General features: G+C 42.5%; 1 protein-coding gene across 3 annotated transcripts in view; it reads left to right on the forward strand.

The window, feature by feature from the left end:
- LGR6 (leucine rich repeat containing G protein-coupled receptor 6) overlaps window positions 1-21,857 on the forward strand; it is a 147,107-nt gene that overhangs the window by 77,074 nt on the left and 48,176 nt on the right. For all 3 annotated transcript variants that reach the window (XM_077335083.1, XM_077335084.1, XM_077335085.1), the window contains exon 4: window positions 83-154. In XM_077335083.1, the coding sequence (XP_077191198.1) occupies window positions 83-154 (72 nt within the window). The remainder of the gene's footprint in view (window positions 1-82; window positions 155-21,857) is intronic.

Consider the following 21,857-nt stretch of genomic DNA (forward strand, 5'->3'; position numbering starts at 1 on the left):
CTGAAATCTTGCTGGGAGAAAAATTATGTACATTTAATTGTGATTAGGGTTTGTTTTGAAAGGCTTTTTTTTCTAATTATAGGATGTTACAGAACAATCAGCTTAGTCGGATTCCAGCAGAGGCTCTGTGGGATCTTCCAAACCTTCAGTCACTGTAAGTACTTAAGGATTGATATTGGGCTGTCTTTTAAACAAGAGATTTTCAAAAGTATGTAGAATCCCAACAATTTAATTTACCAGGATAGGCATTCAGCCAAGCATTCTTGGGAGCAGTATAGTATAATGCATCAGACATTTTGCAATTGGAAGCTGATTTTCATATGGTCTTTATGATGTAGATGTCATTTGATTGCTTATCTGTATATCTCTGTAGTTTCTTTTCTTTTGAAGACAACATTGTAATAAATAAAACATTGGCATAAATACAAAGCCAACCACAACCTCCAGTCATGGGCCACCAAAGGCCCACTGGAAAAATTCTGCTTTACAGAGCCTCCAAAATCTGTACTTCAAGGTTGCACAAGTTCTGAAAAAGTCAGTTCCGCAGCACAGGTACAGTCTCTGAGAAGGCAGGAGCCCCATTAACAAAAGTTTTTAACTAACTAGATTGTAGGAGCTTTGAGTAATCTCTAGTCTGTTAATTGGAGCTACTAAATTTACCTGTATCAATGAGTGGGCTTGCTTTACATGGCTGTTCCATCATGTATAATGTTGTTCTTGAAATTTGCAACAAGCATACATGCTGTCCAGAAATCGAAGTCTCCTTCCGAATAACTGTGACAGTAACTCACCAACAGAAGCGAGTCCACATTTAGAGGGAAAACATACTTGCTTTTAATTTTTTCTCTTGTCCAGTAGAGAGCAGTGTTTTGCAGCCAACTAACCTGCATTTGTTCACCAATACTTGTTCCCAATGGTGCAATCAAAAGAGGAATATTGGAGTGGTCCTGTGGTTCTTAATCAAGTATTACTTGGATTTGCTTTTCCACTCTTTGTCCCCTAATCAGCACTGCTGTTTTAAGCATCTGCTCATCTACATGAGTTCATCTACATTTGTTCGCCTTCACCATTGCTAGCATTACACTACCACTATCGATTTTTTTAATGTATAAAAAACTTTCAGCAATATAGCAACTTCTCCCATCAATGATAAAGCTAAACAAGAGTTTCCTCTGTGGATCCTGTTTCAAAGGGCCCTCCTAATAATTTCTTTTTTAATATATTTTAAAGCGCGACTTCAGGAATCGCAAAAAGTGGATTCACCAACCTAAAAAGCACAATCCACCAGCAGGCAACCGGCAGAAGGAATGTATGGAGGATCAAATGCGCTATACTCAGCTCTGCAATGTCCCGCCCTCGCACCCACCTCCCTCTCCCTTCTTCCCTGGGAATGGGAATTTTTTTCTTTTTAAAAATGGCAACATGCGCAGAGCAACGAATAGGCATATACGTGCATAGGCAAAGCTAGTGACACACAAAAGCAAATTTTATTCAATGCTGTGACACAAAACTTGCTTCCCAAATGTTTTTTTTTTACAAAGCAATGAATGTTTTAAACTTCTCACAGCATTGCTAAAGAGACATGTTTTTTGCGTACCTCGGCAAACTCCCCTAAAAATGTCTTATTTCCCCAAAGTGTGACTGCTTCACCATTCTCAAACAGACACATCATGTGACATAAGCTGGCTTCATGGTTGATCATCCCCATACCCTAGCCGCTGAACCATTTTTGGGTTGGCTCACACGCAATTTTATTTATTTTTTAATTCAAAATGAGTGTAAATGCATGCTTGTTTACACACCAGCAAAATAAATGGCGGCGACCGCATGCTCCATGGACAAAGGAAATGTTGCCGGCGATAATTGTCTTTGCACAGCAAAGAGTGGCTATGCTTACAGATGAATTTGCATTCAGATTCTTGCATAATACCCTTTACAAGTATGCTTTTCCATACAAAAGAAGCAGTTTTGAGCTTTCTCCTGCAGTGACGTGGTCTCTGCACCATCTAAGCATGTCAACCACATTTTTTCTCCTTAATCATTGTCTTGGCTGAGTGTCTATTGAACACTATTTTTTTTAGATCTAAGAGAGGTTCATATTGGCATAGCATGAGAAACTTTTGCATTACTGGCCGCATGTTGGGTACCAGTAAATGCCACAATGTGGTAGCAGATTCCACTGAAGGAGGAGTATTAGTTTGTTGCAGCAATAGCAAACAGGAGTCTTGTGGCATGTGAAAAACTAATAGATTTAGATGCTGTGTGAATGGGAAGGTGTGCATTTCTGCAGGTAAGCATATGCAGGGAAGCATCTTTGTGTGGAAATGTCCCAAGAGATACACTCCAAGTTATCTTGCGTCAAGTATGTGCCCTTGGTCACACAGTGGGCATAACCTGTCATCTAGGGATACAACTGCAGACATTTCTACTTTCATAGCAGAGGTTGTTCTTGAACCATGGTGTTCACAGGGATTTAGGCCAGATCCCTGTGGTGATACACATTGATAGAGCCAATCACACACTAGAATCCACATGCAACAGCATTTCCTGTGCTAGTTGGAACACATTATAGAGATAATTTTAACTGTGTCAACCAACACACTAAGAACAGTTTACTGGATTAATATTACTTGTCCATCTCTCTTTCTTTCTTGCCCATCTTTCTCATGGGGGGTGCAGGGCTGCAGGGGTGGGGGGAGGGATTATACTGCTAATCTTATTTTATCCTCTTTTATCTATGTTTTGTTGTTTTGTTATAGGATGGGGCTTTATCATGTTTTATGGGGAGGTTTATGTTGTAAGTTGGTAGTCAGAATTCATTGTATATATCCAAAGGCCATTCCAACGTAATAAAAACAATTATAAATAAAACAACAGCAAAACCAGAAAAAAATGAAAGCAATGTGAACAATTCTGGGGCAGAAAGACGGCATAAATTGCAGCACATAAAACATTGAGCAGGTAGACGTTTGTGTACATGGAATTATAATATATCCAAATCAGCTGAGATAGTGAAGACAGATTCATATATGCAGAAATCCCCAAGCATAAGTAATAATTAATGTCTTGTTCAACTTAAGATGACCTCAGTAGTTAACAGGGAAATACCATGTTTCTTTCTGGATGTTTTAATTATCTTGTATGTAAGTTCTGAAGTACACCATTGCCACCTTTCTGATTTGGGACAGACTGGGTAGGAAAGAAATGTCCAAATCCTCTGTAGAAGGTGTTTGGAAAGATTTTACAATAAAATTTTCTACGGAATAGGATCACAACAACTGTAACTACCACAAAATGTACTAAGAGGAGACTTCCTGCATTTTGGGCACACTTCCTCCCTGCTTGGCTCCAGAACAGTTGAACAACAGAATGACTGCAGACAACAGCAAGCGAGATAGTTGGGTTTCTTTCTCTCTCTTTCTATACACAGTTGTTTCGCTTCTGAATAAAAACTATTTTATTCTTTAAGCATCCTGGTGCTCTGCTCCCTCTGCATATTCAAAGTCTGACAGTTCCTGTGACTAGAGATGCTTTATTCTGGTGGAAGGAGCCTTCCATCTCATGCAAGAGCTGCAGGATCCAACCCATTATGTTGAAAAGAACAGGGCTGTGTGATTTGCAAAGAGCAGCAGTGTTTATTGTTCCACATGCATGACTACTACAAGTCATCTTTCGCCCAAGGAGGGTAGCAACCACTAGGGAAGCAACCACTGAAAAATTAAAAATACCATTCCTGTGGCGAATGAAGGAATTAAGCTTTTGTAGAGAAAGACAGTTTAAAATAATGTAGTATGCGACTTCAGTATTTTATTGCTTTGGATTTTCGGTGAAGAGGCATCTGGCAAGGCACTCTGGTGTTTTCAGCACTTGACAACAGACTCCTGTAAAAAAAAATCTTAACAAAAAACCACCCTTGAAAGCAATGCCAAGAAGTCTGGCAGCTTAACATATTTCTAGTTGTGTAATAAAAACCTCTATTGTTATCAGGGAAACTTTTGAGCTACAGACTCGGATGCTTCTGGCATTCAATTTATGTTGGCAGCAGGATCTCTATGGGTGTCTCACTTCACCTGACGTCTGAACATTTTAGCAGAAATGCTCAGCAGCTCTGGGGTGTTTGCCGGGCAATCTTGTGCTGAATTACTTCCATCCAAGCAAATTGATTTCAGTGGATTTACACCAAGTGATTGCACAGGCATAAAGTTTTAATAGAGTCAGAGAGGTGGATTTCTGATTGTGCTCCTGGGGACCCTAGAGTTTCTTGTACACCTATTAAGAATTTTCAATGAGAAAATCAGTAATGGCACATAAGGTTCACCGAAAGATCACTGTAGTGACGACCTTTCCCTGCACTGCACAGCGACAGGGGCTCTGGATTCTTAATCATGAAGTTTTTATTTATATCTCATTTTATTAATCTTTTATAAGATAAGATGGCCCCAAATTTTGAAGTGTGAGTTTGACGTGTGAGTCTTGCATGCCATTTTTCCAGAGTCACAATACGGCTTTTAACATGTGACTGTATGGTGCTCAGAATGGCCTGGAAGGAAGGGGCAAAGTGCATTGTGGAAGCTGAGGAGATGCATATGTTTTGAGAAGTTCTCCAGGGGCACAACCCAGATAGCAAATGCAAGAAGTGGCTATGAAATATGTCAAAAATCTGTAGTGGATAAGGAAATCTGTATTAAATTGACAGCATTTTGGGATGGGGGGAAAATAACATTTCAATGGGGGGGGACTGTACAGAAAGACAATGTTTAACACTCCCTCCCCATAACCACTCTTGTGCTCAGATTCAGAGCTCCCTGAAGAGCAGCATTATTAAAGACAAAAACATTGAGAGATCCAATCAAGCATCCTCCCACACTATGTGTAGATTGGCCCTTAGAAATCATAATACAAACTGTGTTCCCTAAAATGATATGACTTGAAATCGACTGCTTCTGGGGAGATTTAGGATTTCTTGAACATGTTGAACCATCTGCATGCTATGATAGGAGTCACATTGGCAAGAGACAATAAAATGCATGATTTTTTTTAAAGGAGGTTGATGCAGGGAGTTTTGATTCTACAAACATTATAGTTTAAATGTTGGTTTCTAAGGTGCTACTGAACTCGATACCAGCTGATAAAAAAGTAAACTCAGCTCATTTCCACACAGAGGGTCCAATCGCGTGATGTCTCCTACCCACAATAGCGGGATAGTAAATTGTACTATTTCTCCCCTCCACACTTTAAAGCCCTCTTGCTGTCACCGCTCGAGTTTTCCCCTCCTCACTAGCAGCAAAAAAAGAACGAGGGAGCAACACACTCTTTTACTCGCCGTTTCTCGGCCTGTCAATCAATGGAAGCAACCAATTGGAGGTTTATGGGTCTAGCGCTTCTTTTAAAAATTGAAACCTATGTATGGCAATGCATATTCATTGCTATGGATACACGTTACTATGGAAAGTAAAGCACACACAAAAAAACCCAAACACAGCCGGCCAGTAGAGGACACAGCGAAGGAGGCAGATTCCCATTTCCTCCTCTCGTTTGTCAGACCCCTGTCCCTTCTGCTCCTTTATTCTCCCCCCCCCCACTAGTCCGCCTGCCTGCCACGCAGCCATTCCCTTCCCCAATTGCCAAGACTCCTGCTCTCCCTCTCCCTCCCCAACGCCTCTTAAGTGGGGCACAGCCTTCATGCCGCCCAAGCCCCATTAACTCTTCCATCTAATTAAAAGTGGTCAGAACGTTGTCCATGCTTCTTTTTATATTGGATGGGGGAGATCATAACTTGGAGGCTGTTTTAAAAGAGGGGAGGGGACCCCCCAGGTCTTTGCAGGGAACCCAGTTTGGAGTCCCCCCTCCAACTCTGAAATTGGCACGGGGTGGCCCCTTTGTTTCTACGCACCCACCCCCTACATCCAAACTGGCCTCCCCCCCTGCCCTCCTACGCAGCATGTTTAAAATGTCATTTGCCCTTATGAAACCTGAGCAGAAAATGTTGGTTATTTTATCGAGAGGTGAGGGATTTGTCTGGTAGCAATAAATTGCCTCCCACCCCGTCCTTTCCCCTTTCTTCAATTTTCACCTGTTCATTTGGGTGGCTGGAGCAGAGGGAAGAAGACTTTGGAAAGTGGGGGAGAGTGAGAGAGAAAGAGAAGGAGAGAAAAAGAAGCGAAGGGCAGCTCATGTATAATGGATGTGCCGTTTGAATAGTGGGTAGAATCGTCACCTGCACACTCGTGTCCTTAAGGTGAAATTGCTGATTTACTTAGGCAGTTTAGAGGTCCCCTCCTCTTCCGCCCCTCCTCCCCGTGACTTAGGCAGCATAGTGTCAGCGCCACTGCTTAAGAAGTGCTCAGAGAGCGAGAAGGAGGGCAGGAGCCCTAGGCAATTGGGGAAGGGAATGGCTGAGTGACAGGCAGGCAGACCAGCGGGGTGGGGGTGAGGAGAGAGGAGCAGAAGGGATGGGGATCTGACAAACTAGAGGAGGAAGGAAAGGAGGCACTTACTGAAAAACCACTAAAGAGAACCTTAATAGAGGTTGAACAGACACAGGGGTGGGAATCTGCTTCCCCCGCTGGGCAGGAAATGTTCTTTTCCCTGGTTGTTCACCGGTGGCTTGCACATTCTAGGGTGGTAAATCCACTTTCCTGGATTTACCACATCACAAGTTAAAAAGGTAAGGTGACCAGATTTTAACATTGGTAAAGCAGAACACCATTGACCGGGGAGGGTTCTTGATTTAAAATGTGGTCTATATGGAGCAACAAAAACTTTCATAGAATGCAAAAATAGTATTATAATATATATATATTTTTAATTTCAACGTAAGTACAATTTGCCAGGTGCCCCCAGATGTCCCTCCAAAAGTGGGACAATCTGGTCACCTTATAAAAAGGTGAAATCAAGAACTGGCTAATGGGCAGCCTCATGATGTCGGTGACGTCACGTTGAGGGGTGTGAATATGCCGCCAACATTTGGAGGCTGTCCGGCTATATTTTGCACGTGCGGAAATGCCCTTAATTAAGTAAGTAAAAGCACCCAAGATCTTTGGAAGCTGCAAATTGCTGTGCTGTGCTATGCTGTTGTGGTCCCACCACATCAGGTTCCTTTGTTCTGAAGTACCAGTTAACACCTCTGGCAATCAGTACGATGAATTAGCAGCATTTGTTATTGCAGCTTCTTCTGTTAACAGTCACAAAAAAGCTGGAGGGAGGCCCAGGGAAAAAAAGTAATTAAGTTGCAGGGGGCTGCCCAGAGCCTTATGCAATCCTCATATTTACCACTAAAGACGTGCACTTCTTCTACATTTATCTGATCTTCATCTGTGGTCTGCACAAAATGAAAACATTTGAAGAAGCACATCTACAGCTGATGGCAAAGTTTCTAAACTGCACGTTGGATTCCAGTCCTTATGTAATACAGTGATCCAGTTCTGATGCCCTGGCAGAGTGTCTGGCTACCAGCAGTTTATAGGTGTGGTAACAACTCACCATGAGTACTCTTGGAAGAGTCGTGTGTCAGGCTAATTAACAACTTTGTGGTTACAGGCTCTTACTTAAAGCAGATGGGCACACTGTCTGTTCCTCTGCCAGCCAAAGACTTTCAAAGCAAACAGGTGCTATAAGTTATAATTACCATACTTTTAGTAAGAATAAGAAAGAGAAGAGAGGCTGATTGGATTAAAAGATCAGAGCAAACCCTTGAGATTTATCTTTCAAATGAGAATCAAAGGCAATGGAAACATTTTCGATTTTCTGTAGTCTCTAAATACCCATGCCAGAGGAGTGATTAGAATATGGTTTCTTATGCACACATTTTAAATAAGTAGACCTGCCAGGGAATAATTTCCTTTACAGTTTTGTGTATCTGCTTGGCATTTGCTACTGTTGGGATCTGAAATTCTCTGCTCAGAATGTACATACATACAACACCACCTGAATTTTCACTTTCTCTTGATGACCAAGAATGCATACCACCAAGTCCATTTGTTGAGAAGGACGCTTTTATTCCTACCATACTGGAGCCTGAATTCTTTGGTACCTTAACGACTAGCTCTTATAATGTCCAGTAAGTGGACTGTTGAAGGCTATGGGGCAGTGCCCATAGTGATAATCCATGTATGGTTGTGACTGACTGGGAGCACAGATCTGTGTTAGCTACCTATAGGCTTCTGGACAGTATTCAAGTTGCTGCTGTAGTTGACCTATTAAATATTATGTGGTATTGATGCTGAATACCTAAGTCACAATCCCTTTTGGGATTTGATCACATTTCTTATCGTTCAGTGATAATTCTGACTATATATGAAAGTGAGAGCATAAAAAGAATATTCTTGATGGCTGTTACCCAGCTTTGTATTTTCTCTTTTCTATGAATGCCAGATGCATGTAGCAATGTCAACTGTAGGAAGAGTTAACTTCAAAAATGAGAGTGATAATATAACCACTAACCAGTTCTAACTTCTCCACGTTCCTCCCATTCTCCTACAGATGGGTACACTGTCTGTTCCTCTGCCAGGAATTCCCTCCTAAATCTTGTGTAGATATATTAATGTACAAATAAATGATCCCCAGCACATGCACCAAATAGTAGCTACCCTGCTCCCCCCCCCCTTTAATGTGTTTTACTTGGCACTTAGGCCCCAAAGATTGCTAACCTTGGGGGGAGGGGAGGTTAGAGAAAGTGCGTGTCTCCTGACAAGATACCTGCTAAAGACTGCCTGCAAAGTTTTTAAAAATCCCAAACCCTAATGCAACAAAGTCATAAAAACAACAAACATGTAAGTATCAATTTTGAAACATGATACAAACCTTGTGATGTGGTTAATTCAGGTATATCATAACATATTCCTCATTTTAACAAGCTTGCAATGTCCTATTAGCAGATTTCAGTTCATCTTTAAGTTGGTTTCTTGACCTTATTTGATCTGCTCAATTTTATTTAGTTTCAGTTATGGGTAAATCATTTCCATTCATATTGATATCTGTTTTTGTTTATTTGTCCTTACACATTCCCTATTAGTGCCACCAAATGGGTTAGGGATTTTCTAGTTTATTCCTCTATAAATAAGACCTTCTCTTTGTCCTGCTTTTAAAGACCCTTCTTTACATTGAGAACATGCTTTCCTGGGAGTAAGCTCCGTTGGATTGGCCCAAGTAGCATTCTGAACATACCTGATCAGGCCTGCTCCCTCCATTCATTAGCAAAGTTCTAAAATTCAGTGCATGCAAACTGATAATATGCCTCTGGCAGATGTATACCAAGGTCTAAGACTTCGGTAATGCCTCCTATAAAGTGTGAAAATTCTTGTAAATGAACAGGAATATCTTTAAAGTTGACCTTTTATTGAGAAAATTAATCGCATAGGGAATTAGCAAACAGAACACAAGTGAAAGGAGCATGCGTGCATACACACATTCTCTAGAACTGAGGCTGTCCAGTGAATGTAGTCCAGGAACGTTAGTGGGAAGAAAGAAGAAAGCAGACTATTGAAGGCAGAGCCTTCAGCAATGAAGAATGGGGGTCTCTCATGTACAGTAAAGGAATGTGCATTGCCATGTTTCTCTGCTTTAATCTCTGAAATGGCTCAGGGATGCTGTTTGCTCTATTGGGAGTTCTATGAACATGAACTGGGTATGCCTAGTTTTTTCCAATTGGCAAATTGTGCTCCTGGGCCATTTCAGGTCAGGAAAACAGCACAGGGAAGACTTGAACCACCTTTCTTCACATACCATAGATCTAATCCAGGTTGGAACCGAGTTTGTCTGGGATTCACTTCCCAAAAACCAGTTTGTTGATACAAATCTGGGAACATCCTAGTCCTTATAACAAGCATGTTGGCCTTCTCTTTTTATGTCTTCAGAGAAGTACTTTGGAAACAGATGTAAATAAAGTGAAAGAGTTCCTAATTTTTTAATTCATGAAAAGGATAATTATTGTCATGATTACTGAAGATTAAATGTAAGGAGTGACTTCTTGGAAGCAGCAAGGACAGGTGCTTTGACGTTCACAAAGAAGAAGCCCTCCCTACTTGATGGGGATGTCGTAAGCATCTCTTTTCTGATGACAGATGAAGGAAAGAAACGGATCCCTTTGGAACTAGCATATCCTGAGAGCATGTTCCCACTCCCATAGACCACCTTTGATATGAAATGTGACTGCTTATTGTAAAGCTAATATTGCTGCATATAAATCATCTTTGATATCATATGCCTTGGGTTTCAGAGCAGAAAGAAATAACTTCCACTCATTCTTTAAAGGAAAAAAAGCTACAGGAATAAAACTGAGAGAGTTTAACATTAATCTTCATTTTGTTGTCATGGCACTGAATCTGTGTGAAAGCACGGTTAAATGTTCATTAGGCATGGGCTTTTCTTACAGTGTGAGAAAAGTACACCTTCTGGTTAGATGCAAAAATCCATCAAGTAATCAAGTACATGAGAAATCAGAGCAATAGAGATTCAGACAATGAAGCCAAGGGTACAGGGGCCAAATGTTAAATATGGGAATCAAAATTGTCTGGAAGACCTCTCACCTCACTGGGTGACCTCTGTCTAGTTACAGTCCTGTTAGAGCTGTTCTAACAGCCATTTCTCTCAGAGCTCTCTCAGCCTTACCTACCTCACAGGGTGTCTGTTGTAGGGAGAGGAAGGGAAGGCGATTATAGGTGGCTTTACGACTCCTTTGGGCAGTCTTGGGGGTATAAAACCCAACTCTTCATCATCATCTGACCCCCGTGTGTCTCACACTAGCAATTTCCCCTCACTACTGGCTACCTTTTTCCTTTAAAAAAAACCCTATATCTATAATGGAATTGTGCTATAATTATAACACGGCATAAATATACTTCTTGTTGTTTTTGTTTTTAGACCTGTTTGCATCGTTATATTCTGTTACTTTATTATTATTGTTATTGTTATTATTATTATTATTATTAGATTTATTCCCCGTCACTCCCTTGTGGCTCGTGGCGGGTTACAACATCCTAAAATCCCCGTTAAAACCCCATTAAAACAATAATTACATTCCCAACATGGCAAGATCGGCAACTCAACTTCCCCCCCTCCCACTACTGGCAGGTGGAGAGGAGGTCCTGATGATGTTTACTTCAGGTCCTGATGATGTTTACTTCAGGTCCTAATCCCAAATCCCAGGAGGGCGGGCATAGGTCTATATTGTCAGCCTTGGCCTCAACCGTAAACCTCTTATTATTATTATTATTATTATTATTATTATTATTATTATTATTATTATTATTATTATTATTATTATTATTATTATTATTATTATTATTATTATTAACAACTAAGCTCCATGTACTATTTTCTGTGTTTTATGTAAACTGCCCTGAGCCACAGGGGAGGGCGGTAAATACATATATACATACATAGCTGTGGAGCACCTGGTCTGCCACTGAAATGTGTCCCCCTGAGGGCTGCAGCTGCAGTGGACAGCTTCTGCAGTATGTATGGGGGAGGGGGGTTATTTTTCAGGAAGGTGGGATTACATGAAAACACAATCCCACCTTCCTTCCGGCCCTCCCCATGGAGCCACGATGCACTCTGCGGCTGTCTGGGGCATTTTTGTTGGCCCCTGTGGTGCGAAAAGGGAGTGTGGATTCTCCCATGTTCCCTTAGCATGCACCAAATGAGGGCCTGATCTGCAGCAGGCCCTAGAGGGGGCCAGAACAGCAGCAACGTCATGTGGACACAGGGATTTGCTCCACGTCCATACCGATGCCACCCCAGCCTGTTCCACCCATGTGGAATCAGCAGAACTAACACAAATGGACTCTCAAGCTCAGATTCCTCCCTGTAATTTTGGCTGGCCCTAGTGAGTCACCCCTGCTTTCATTCTCATGAAATACAGGGATTCCCTATTGCTTTGACATGTAGTATTTACAGATAATGGTAGTCTGATTCTTCCATCAATTATTCTAATCCTTTGGGGGGAGCTTATGCTGTGGGTTTATGCAGAAAACTAGCATGCCAGGGAGAAAGCTTTGGCCTACCATCCTCACTGACATGCTGTTTTCTTCTTTATGTCTGGAGGCTTTTTAAATTTGGGGAGAGAACATTAGCACAGCTAGACAATTTTAATAGCTCATAAAAGGCTTTACCGTTCAGTTCTATTGCATGTAAACTTGTACAGAATAGTTAGATACAAAGAAATGAATAGCTTAGAGAGGCAGAACTATATACTTGACTTCTTTCTCCTTTTTACTAGGTCTCCTCACCATTATTTTGTATAGACCTAAGTAGGCAGATTTTCCTACTGTAGTCAGCATATGGGAACCTCTGTCAGTTTCCCTACTGATCTGACAGATCTATTGTATTTAACATCTGGGACCTATCAGCCCAGCTGCACAGACACATCTACTGTATGGAGCATCTGGGAACAATCACCCCCTCTTCCCTGTTCTTTGGATTGTCATTAAGGGAAATGTAACAAGTTGTGTGCTTGAGTAAGAGGGTTCAGGGTCATGAATCTCTCTAATCAAGGTCAATAGAAAGCACATTGGGACTTTATCATATTACTAATATCCGTTAACGTGCGCACATGTGATCTGTTGTTATTGTTTCTGAAGAGCCTGTAGCAGAAGCTGGTAGGAAGGCATAGAGCCAGCGTGACCCAGAAGCTGAGGTGTGCTGCTTCTGAAGGTGTACAAAAGGCTACGCAATTATTGTATGGTCTTGTATGTCTGCTGTCCAAGCACAAGGCAAGTGGAAAGCATCATGAAAGGTAATCTTGATTGTTGTGCGAGACTGAACACCAGCTTTGCTCTACGTGTAATTAAGTAAAATTGTGGCAATGGAAACCAATGTTCCGGCTAGAACGGCCACCTTTCTGTCTAGCGGTGGCCATGTGCTTCTATTTTAACAGCTGCATGACAGACAAAACAGTCAACAGACAAAAGATTTGTCTGGAATGGAAACATTGGAAACATGGTGAAGGGGAAGGGAGGTGGTTCCCCATGACAGCTTATAAAAAGCATGGATGTTCAGAGCAAAAAGAAAACAATGGAAGATAAACATCTCATGACCAGGTTGTACTACTGATCTCCTGAGTTCTCTGAGCTATTTATTGGGTTGATTAAATAATAAACAGAATCCATTTTTTAAATTTATTTTTATCAAGAACTTTAAATAGAAGAGACTGTTGAGGATAAGTAACAATTGCTGTAATATGAGGTATAATTTCTCCTGCTCTCATTAGCCAAGTAGACACACACAGCTCTCACATTATACTTACAGTCTATGTCAGCCCTACTCACACAGTAAGTCCAGTAGCAGCACAGGAAGGAAATTTAAATCTAAAGTGAATTCAAAACTGTTCAAACAATTAGTATTTTTGCAAACTGGATCAGGGCTTGAACTGTTATTTGAATGTTTTGCTTAATGTGAGCTGTTATTACACAGCCAGCAAGCTGCATTGTACATGGTATTTGACAGCACACGTAGAATCCATAGTCCTTGCTTAGATGTGCTGGGCTATGTGTGCAAGAATTTTTGGGTGAAGTGAGGATGCAGCAAGATGGCCAGTAAGCATATTGTGGTGAATATCATAATGATTTGGTACTTTCAAGAACACATATTTAAGATTGATACCAAGGCTAGCCTTACACTGAAGAAACACAAAGCTGTAACTTTAGAGAGCCGAATCCATTGTGGTTCTAAGAGCAGATAAAAGCTCCTGTGAAGGAAGAAAAAGAAGGGGCATGAAAGTACCAGGTTTTGGAGTAAAACAGGCTATAATATTATTGATTACAATAGGAGTATTGGCACACCATAGGAAAGGATCCAACAACCTGGGCAACTCACCTGTCATCTGATGAATTCCAGCCCCAGCCTGCCTGCTGGGAGAACTAGCAAGCAGTGATCCACAAAGGGCCTGCATGGAACCCTTGCCACCTGGGAGTGGAGCTAGGCACACTTCTGTAAGTCTCTGTCCCAAAGATCCCTTAAAACCCCTTCATGGGAGGTTGGCACACAGGCACAATGTGTCCCCCCCTCTCCAATGAATCCTGCTCAGTGCTGGAAACCACCACAAGAGCAGGACAGAAACTGTCCAGCTTCTCCAAATCTCCTAAAGCTGCAGCCAACAAAGCAGAGTGTCCTGAATGTCACAAAGAATCGATAGAACAGTCCATATGTTCCTTGACAACATATAATTTGCGGTCTGGGCCCAGTGTACCTGAGGGACCATCTCTCTACCTATGCCCCCCAAAGAGCTCTGTGCTCTACCACCTCCAACCAGCTAGTGATCTTTGGCCCCAAGGAAGTCTGCTTGACCTCAACCAGGACCGGAGCCTTCTCTGTCCTGGCCCCTATCTGGTGGAACATAGTCCCAGAGGAGATCAGAGTCCTAACAGAACTAAAACAGGTATGCAGGGCCTGCGAAAGGGAGCTCCTCTACCAGGCATTTGGTTGAGGTTGATCATAACTAAACAGCATTTACCTGGCCCTGAACCTCCCTCTTTGAACCCATGCAATGGATCTAACCAACCATGGGCCTGTAAGATTGTTGACCCACTTAGAATGTTATCTCCTCTGTTGTTATTATTGTTATTATTATTACTGTTACTTTCATTTATTATAATCTCCAAGTTTGATGCATTGTTCCTGTTACGTTCTATGTAAACTGCCCTGAGCCTTAAGGGAGGGCAGTATACAAATGCAATACATAAATAAAAAATAAAATAAAATCATGAGCCATTCAGCTTGAAACCCAACAAGCAGAGATTGCTGGGGTGGACAGGCAAAAGCCAAAAGGAAGACAGAATGTCGCATTTCACCATGAGTTTCCCAGGACTGCAAGCCCAAAATATGCTCATGGCAGGGTCAAAGGACACAGAACAGCATTCTTGGGGGATAGCCTGACTTTCGGTAAGAGAGATGGTGAATTGCCAGGAGCTTTCATGGGAACCACTCCAAGGGGGGGAGGATACTCACAAATTAAGAATAGGAGGAGAGCTGAACAGGCCAGTGATCTGTCCAGCAGTGACTCCTTTGCTACCATGGTAATAACAGTTTCTGACAAGTAGCATTCTACTTGTCCCCCAACTTTAAGCTACCTGATTTGAAAGGGATGCCGATGAAGGGAATACCCATGTAAAGCCCCCTCAAAGAAAAGAGGCAGCAGCCTGGTTGGGGGACTGAACAAGTAACAAATGCAAGGGACCTGGGCAAATCGGAGCATAAACAAGGCCCGAACCTGAGGAGGGGTGGATTATTTTTCAGGGCTGGGTGTTGCAGCAGCAGCTGAGTCTTCCCCACCCTCTTTATACCACTGGTAGAAGGCCGGCTGCTAATTGCCACTACCCTGGGGACAGAAAGACCTGGGGTAAGGCCTGAAATAGCTGTCACAGTTGTGGTTGTTTTTGCAACGAGAGCATTGGCACTTCCCCTGATTATATTCCCCAAACTCCTTGTGACTAGAATCCCATCTGGGACCCTCTCGTGGGATCCTGAAAGAGCCAGCTCTCCTGTTGATGTAGGAGCCAACCTCCACCAGCCACAGCTTGTCATTAATTGAGTCCCACCCGGCCTGCTCACTGTGAGAAGCCCATTTTTGAGAGGCTGTGTCATATAGCAGCTGAGCCACCTGCTAAAGCTTGAGTTTTCATCACATTGTCCAGGTGGTTGGACAGGTGCCACTCACGTTCTGGGTAGGCAGACTGGACAACCTGCACAAAAACATTGTACCCAGCCAGCAGAGAAAAGTTCAATCCACTGCCCCTTTTTTTGCCCCCACTCTTTTCAGAGTGCAAACTAGACTTGCCGTCTTTGGCTTTGCGTTTCAAAGGGGGAAATATGTTAACATAATATCCACTAAACAAAATTTCACTGACCCTGCGGGACAAGTGAATGGCAGAAGGACCCTCAGATTATTGAAAGGTGGGCAACTCTAACAAAACCCCGGAGAGCTGACCAGGGCCCTGTGCTGCAGTGGGGCTGCTCATCTTCTTCTCCCTCCTCTTGGTGGCTCAAGGAGGCCTGTGTGGCTTTTGATGGAGGTATGAACACCAAGCATCTTTTAGGAGACAGTGAGGTATTTGAGGACATTAATTTGTTCTTTGTTTGTAGTGTTTTAATTATTACTTCTATCCTGGAACCAAGAGGAATGTTGGGGTATAAATATTTTAATAACAACAAATTACTCAACTTTGTCCCATATCCCCTATAATTCATGTAGAAACAAAATATCTTTGACTGTAATTTGTTCTCTGACTGGACACATTGTTATTTCCCATAACAATGTTGTTTTCTTTGCTTTCTTGTACTGACTTGGAAGACTCCCTGCTAATTCACTGAAAGTCAGGGGTCTCTCTGTATCTGCCTGTGGAATCATTTTGTGAGTCATTGTCTCAAATGTCTAACAATTTTTGAAGATACTTCTCAGTGGTGCCTGGCTGATCAGTCAGAACAAGAAAGAAGGCAAAAGATCTCCAGGAAACGCATGGTATTATAAGGAAAGTATTATATGGAAATCTTATTAGCAAATCTTATTAGCAAATTTGGTATATATGAGGGACTACCTATTGCCCTATGCCCCCCGCAGGGCTTAACGCTCTGCGGGTGCTAACCTTTTGGTCATCCCCAGCCCCAGGGAAGTTTGCCTTGCCTCGACCAGGGCCAGGGCCTTTTCGGTCCTGGCCTCGACCTGGTGGAATGAGCTCCCAGAAGAGCTGCGGGCCCTGCGGGAACTTCCAGCATTCTGCAAGGCCTGCAAGACGGAGCTCTTCCGCCAGGTCTATGGTTGAGGCCGGGCAGCAAGGAGATCATGCCCCCCCTTCATAAAATGGCGGTAGCAAGCTCCATCAGGACCCCTCCACCTCCCTTCTAGATGGGATGTGGGATTAGTTTAGGATGACTTTTTTCGCTACAACTTCTTGGTCTGATAGGCCTTTTTATCTGTATTAGTTTTTACTGTTTTAGAGGTTTTGGGGGGATTTTGTGATTGTAACCTGCCTCAAGCTTCCGGGTGGAGGCAGGAAATAAATAACAGTAACAACAACAACAACAACAACAACAACAACAATAATACTAGCAACTTCTAACCTCCCAAGTGGTTATCATTTATCCTGATTGTGGCCCTTGAGGTTGTCTTTTTGAGATTTCCCCTTTAGAATTCAAACAAATGGTTAAGGACTTGGTGTCTGACCACAAAGCACATGGTTTGGTCATGCTCTCTAAAATGCAAATCAAATTTAGTATATTGTTGCACTGAAACTTGTGACATCAGTCATGTATGTAACAGCGAGTATCATGCAATTTTGATTTTATGGTGATTCAATGCAAATATGAATTTTATATCAATATTTTGAGATTTAAGAACTCTTTTAGCTAGGGAACTCCTGTCACAGCAGTGGGCTCTTCCCAGTAATTTGGGTTACAAATAATTTGTTTCCATCAGCCCCCGCCTTCCCTGCCTTATTTTATAGCCTACCTAGATCAGTGGTGGGACAAGGTAGTTTTTGTCGTATCAGAACCACATTTTCTTCCCTTTTCCTTAGAAAGCACAACAGTTTCAAGCTATTCCAGTCAATGACAAAGTGAGAAGGAATGTTATATTCAATGGTAATTCGAATTTAGTTCTCAGTGCTAAAGGTCTGTTAAGGGCCACATAAAGAACATTACAAAATCAGAGTCTGGTGGTACCTTTAAGACCAACAAAGATTTATTCAAAGTGTGAGCTTTCGAGTGCACGCACTCTTCCTCAGACTATGCTTGCACTCGAAAGCTCAGGCCTTGAATTAATCTTTGTTGGTTTTAAAGGTGCCACGGGACTCTGATTTTGTTTTGTTGTGCTGCTTCAGACCAACATGGCTACCCACTTGAATCTATAAAGAACATTGTCACCGTGTGGGAAAAACTAGCTACTGTCTTGTTCCCCTTTTCCTTCTTGCTGCCACCACCCTGGGTAAAATCCAGCTCCCTTCTCTTGTGGGGTAGCCAAGGTAGGTGGGTAAGGAATGTACAGACTCTTTCACAAATTAAATACATTTATTTCTACAAGGTCACAAGCTCAGCCTACTTCTAGACAGATCTATGTGCACTAAACAAAATAAACAAAATTAAAGTTACTTACAATCCATGGCATATCTGTTATTTGTTAGTTGCCCCCCTGCTAGGTACATCTGCAAACATCTTTAGCATCATTACTGCCTGTCACCCTTCATTGCTAAGGCACATAGGTGAGTCAGTCCCCAAAGAACCGACCAACAGCTCCCTCAAAGGAACAACTCCCCCTTTCAGACCTTTTCAGACTCTTGGGGCCTCAGCTAATCTGGGTGCCAGGTCCTGGACTCCAAGATTGCCAGAACATGGACCCTCCAATTAAGAGGTGTTGAGACATCAAAGAGTTGGCATAGTTACCCTGTTGGTTGCCAAGGATGCTGTCTATCCGGAGAAGAGCACTTTCCCCACATTCTCTCAGTCACTGAAATGCTATTGTGGCTTTCCGTCACCATAACTGTCATAGCATCTCTTCCCGCTGCCTCCCATGCACAAGGGCCTCATGGCCTCATAGTGAAAGTGGGAGAGGATAATCTTGGTGCATAGGATCAGCAGGTAGACCAGTCTCGTTTGTTGTATTTTAACAAGGGGTGGGAGGAATGTACCATGTAATCATATGGGGTAAAATCCACAGTTTCTAGTCAGTTGTGTTAATCACAGTTGGGATTTTTAAAAACAGGATAGATATGAACAAATTCATATGAGGCAGAATGAGGTGGCTGCCTCAAATAGGAACTGTGGGTAGACTTCCAGGCTAATATATTGGGAGTGGACAGCGGCAGAATCCATACAGCGTTTGGGGTTAAAAGCGATAGGAACTGACGTGAGACTGATGGTAGCTCAGAAGAAGCTGTTGGCAAAGTGGGAGTTCTGATGTGTGATAAGATTTTAGTTGAGTTGCCTTCTGCTGTTTTTATTATTATTATTATTATTATTATTATTATTATTATTATTATTATTATTATTTCAATTTATTTCCCGCCACTCCCAAATGGCTCGCGGCGGGTTACAATGTCTTAAAAAACCCATTAAAACTCCCATTAAAAGACTTTAAAATGTCACAACATGGCAGCACAATAATAAGATCCCCTTCCTACTCCCATTCCTAAAAAAAGGGGGGGTGGAGGAGAAGGAGGTCAACGATGTTCAAGAAGCCTGGGGGAGAGCAGTCGATGTACCCCGGCAGCCCCAGCCTCAACCATAGACCTGGCGGAAGAGCTCCGTCTTGCAGGCCCTGCAGAACGTTAAAGGGTCCCGCAGGGCCCGCAGCTCACCCGGGAGCTCATTCCACCAGGTGGGTCCCAGGCTCTGATCTGTGGCAGAGGAACTAAGAGAAGAAACATATATAGACAGCATTTAAGAATTAGAAAACTGTTGGATTTTCAGGACTCAAAGACCCTAAACTTATGGAGACATTAATTGGATTTAGAAGGATATAATTCTTTGTAGGATGACCCAGATGGGGACTTCTGGATCAGGCCATGAGGACAGTTTCCTTGCACATGCAGCTGGCATTTCATCTCAGACACCCACCGTCCCCTCTCTGGAAATCCATCCCATGGCTGCAGCATAAGCTGAGAAGCACATTAGAGACTGAAATTTAAACATGTTTGTGAAAACTGGACAAGCTGGCACTGGCCTGCACTGCCTCTTAATCTGCCCAATTATCCTAGGTATAAACCATAATAGAAAGTGCTTAAGAAGTCGTAATCACACAGTGCAGAAAGAGGAGAGCCATGTGGTTGCTTTTTTGTTTTACTTAATTGATATAATTAGCAGCTTCTTGGTGCCAAGGGAGCAGAGTTTTATATTCTCCCTATCCCTGTCTTCAAGAAAAGAGTTGCATTTGGGAGTCATAGCAATTAGAGATCCTGAACTCTCCTGCATATTTTTGGAACAGTACGATTTGACTTCAACAAGCTAAGTAACTATAACCAGGCTATGGTTTGTTTAAGGCTGTTGGCATTTGTTTCCATCCCCCTCCCCTTTCCCCTTTTGGTAGGAAGTTCCAGTGCAGTTTTACTGCATCATTTTCCTTTTAACTAAGAGGAACACTGGAGAATTGTATTTAAAAAACTGTTTGTTACAAATATACATGTTGGACAAGTGGTAAGGCACATGCAAACACTGTACAAAACAGCATCGTTTATTTAATTCATTTATACTCCACCTTTATCCCCAATGGGAACCCAAAGTAGCTTACATCTTTGTCCTGGCCTTTATTTTATATTTGATTGAACTTAGACCGATTTCGCATGGAGGCACAATACTCACGCTGCCTCCTCAGTTTGGTGTAGTGGTTAGGAGTGCGGACTTCTAATCTGGCATTCCGGGTTCAATTCTGCACTCCCCCACATGCAGCCAGCTGGGTGACCTTGGGCTCGCCAAAGCACTGATAAAACTGTTCTGACCGAGCAGTGATATCAGGGCTCTCTCAGCCTCACCCACCTCACAGGGTGTCTGTTGTGGGGAGAGGAAAGGGAAGGTGATTGTAAACTGCTTTGAGCCGCCTTCGGGTAGAGAAAAGCAGCATATGAGAACCAACTCTTCTTCTTCTTCTTCTTCTTCTTCTTCTTCTTCTTCTTCTTCTTCTTCTTCTTCTTCTTCTTCTTCTTGCTTTAGGATGCTTAGGGCTGATCCTGCATTGAGCAGGGGGTTGGACTAGATGGCCTGTATGGCCCCTTCCAACTCTATGATTCTATGATTCACAGGAGACCCCTCCCATATTTTCCCCTCTGCTTCATCATGACCTTTTGTCTCCTGACGAGGTGGCAAGGGAAAACAAGTTGAACTCCCCCCCCCCCCGCTCCTTGGCTTGTCAGTCACAGCAGACCACCCATCAAAGCACAGTGGTTGTCTTGGGGATGCAAATTTTTCTAAACCCATTGACTTATTTTATCCTGCAACAGGTTTGCATGGCAAGTCTTTTTTCCTAGGACCCCCGACTTATTGAGAAAGCCAATTTCAAAGCTTCATCACATCCTTTAGAACAGGAGTAGTCAACCTGTGGCCCTCCAGATGTTCATGGACTACAATTTCCATGAGCCCCTGCCAGCGTTTGCTGTCAGGGTCTCATGGGAATTGTAATCCATGAACATCTGGAGGACCACAGATTGCCTACCCCTGCTTTAGAATTTAGATTGATATGAGATGGCCTCTCAGATATGTCTCGATGGTTACTGTTGTTGTGTGAGCTCCTAGGGTCCTCGTCTAGATCCAGGTCACAAGGTATTTTTATTATAATTACATATATTTATTTCATGTAGGTTATAGTCACTTTTCAGCAACAAAAACTTTCAAACCAATGGACAAATTAGAAGAATGTGTTAATAATAACTCACCTTGCTGCTTTTGTGAGCGATTACACATTCAAGGAGGATCTGTCCTCTCCTCTGGGAGACAATGGATCCAACAGAGCCATCCAGTCTGCTTGGCAGCTTCCAGTGGAACAATTGGTATAAGGCTCTGCTGTCTTGGATCCTCTGGGTGAAACCCAAAGGAGATAGTGAAATGCAAAGGAGACACCTGACATTTCTCTTGTATATTATATAGTGGTTGGGTTTTTACTATTGTTTTAGCAGGTATATTTGCAGGATTATTTATGTCTGATGATGCAGCTTTCTCTGAAACTGCAGGGCAGGTCCTGGGAGACTTACTAAGCTTTCTTTGGCAAAGTATGTTAGATGCTACATTTATTGAATCTTGGAAATTGCCTAGGTCTTTGAATAAAAAGCATGTTCTCCCCAATGATTCTCTCATACATGGAGCACTTACAATTTTGCAGGTGTTTGTGGGTAGCAAGGAAATTGCTATATTCACACCCTGTGTTAAACCTGGCTGTTTTCACA

The sequence above is a fragment of the Paroedura picta genome, chromosome 4, assembly GCF_049243985.1.
Source record: "Paroedura picta isolate Pp20150507F chromosome 4, Ppicta_v3.0, whole genome shotgun sequence".
Classification (NCBI taxonomy): Eukaryota; Metazoa; Chordata; class Lepidosauria; order Squamata; family Gekkonidae; genus Paroedura; species Paroedura picta.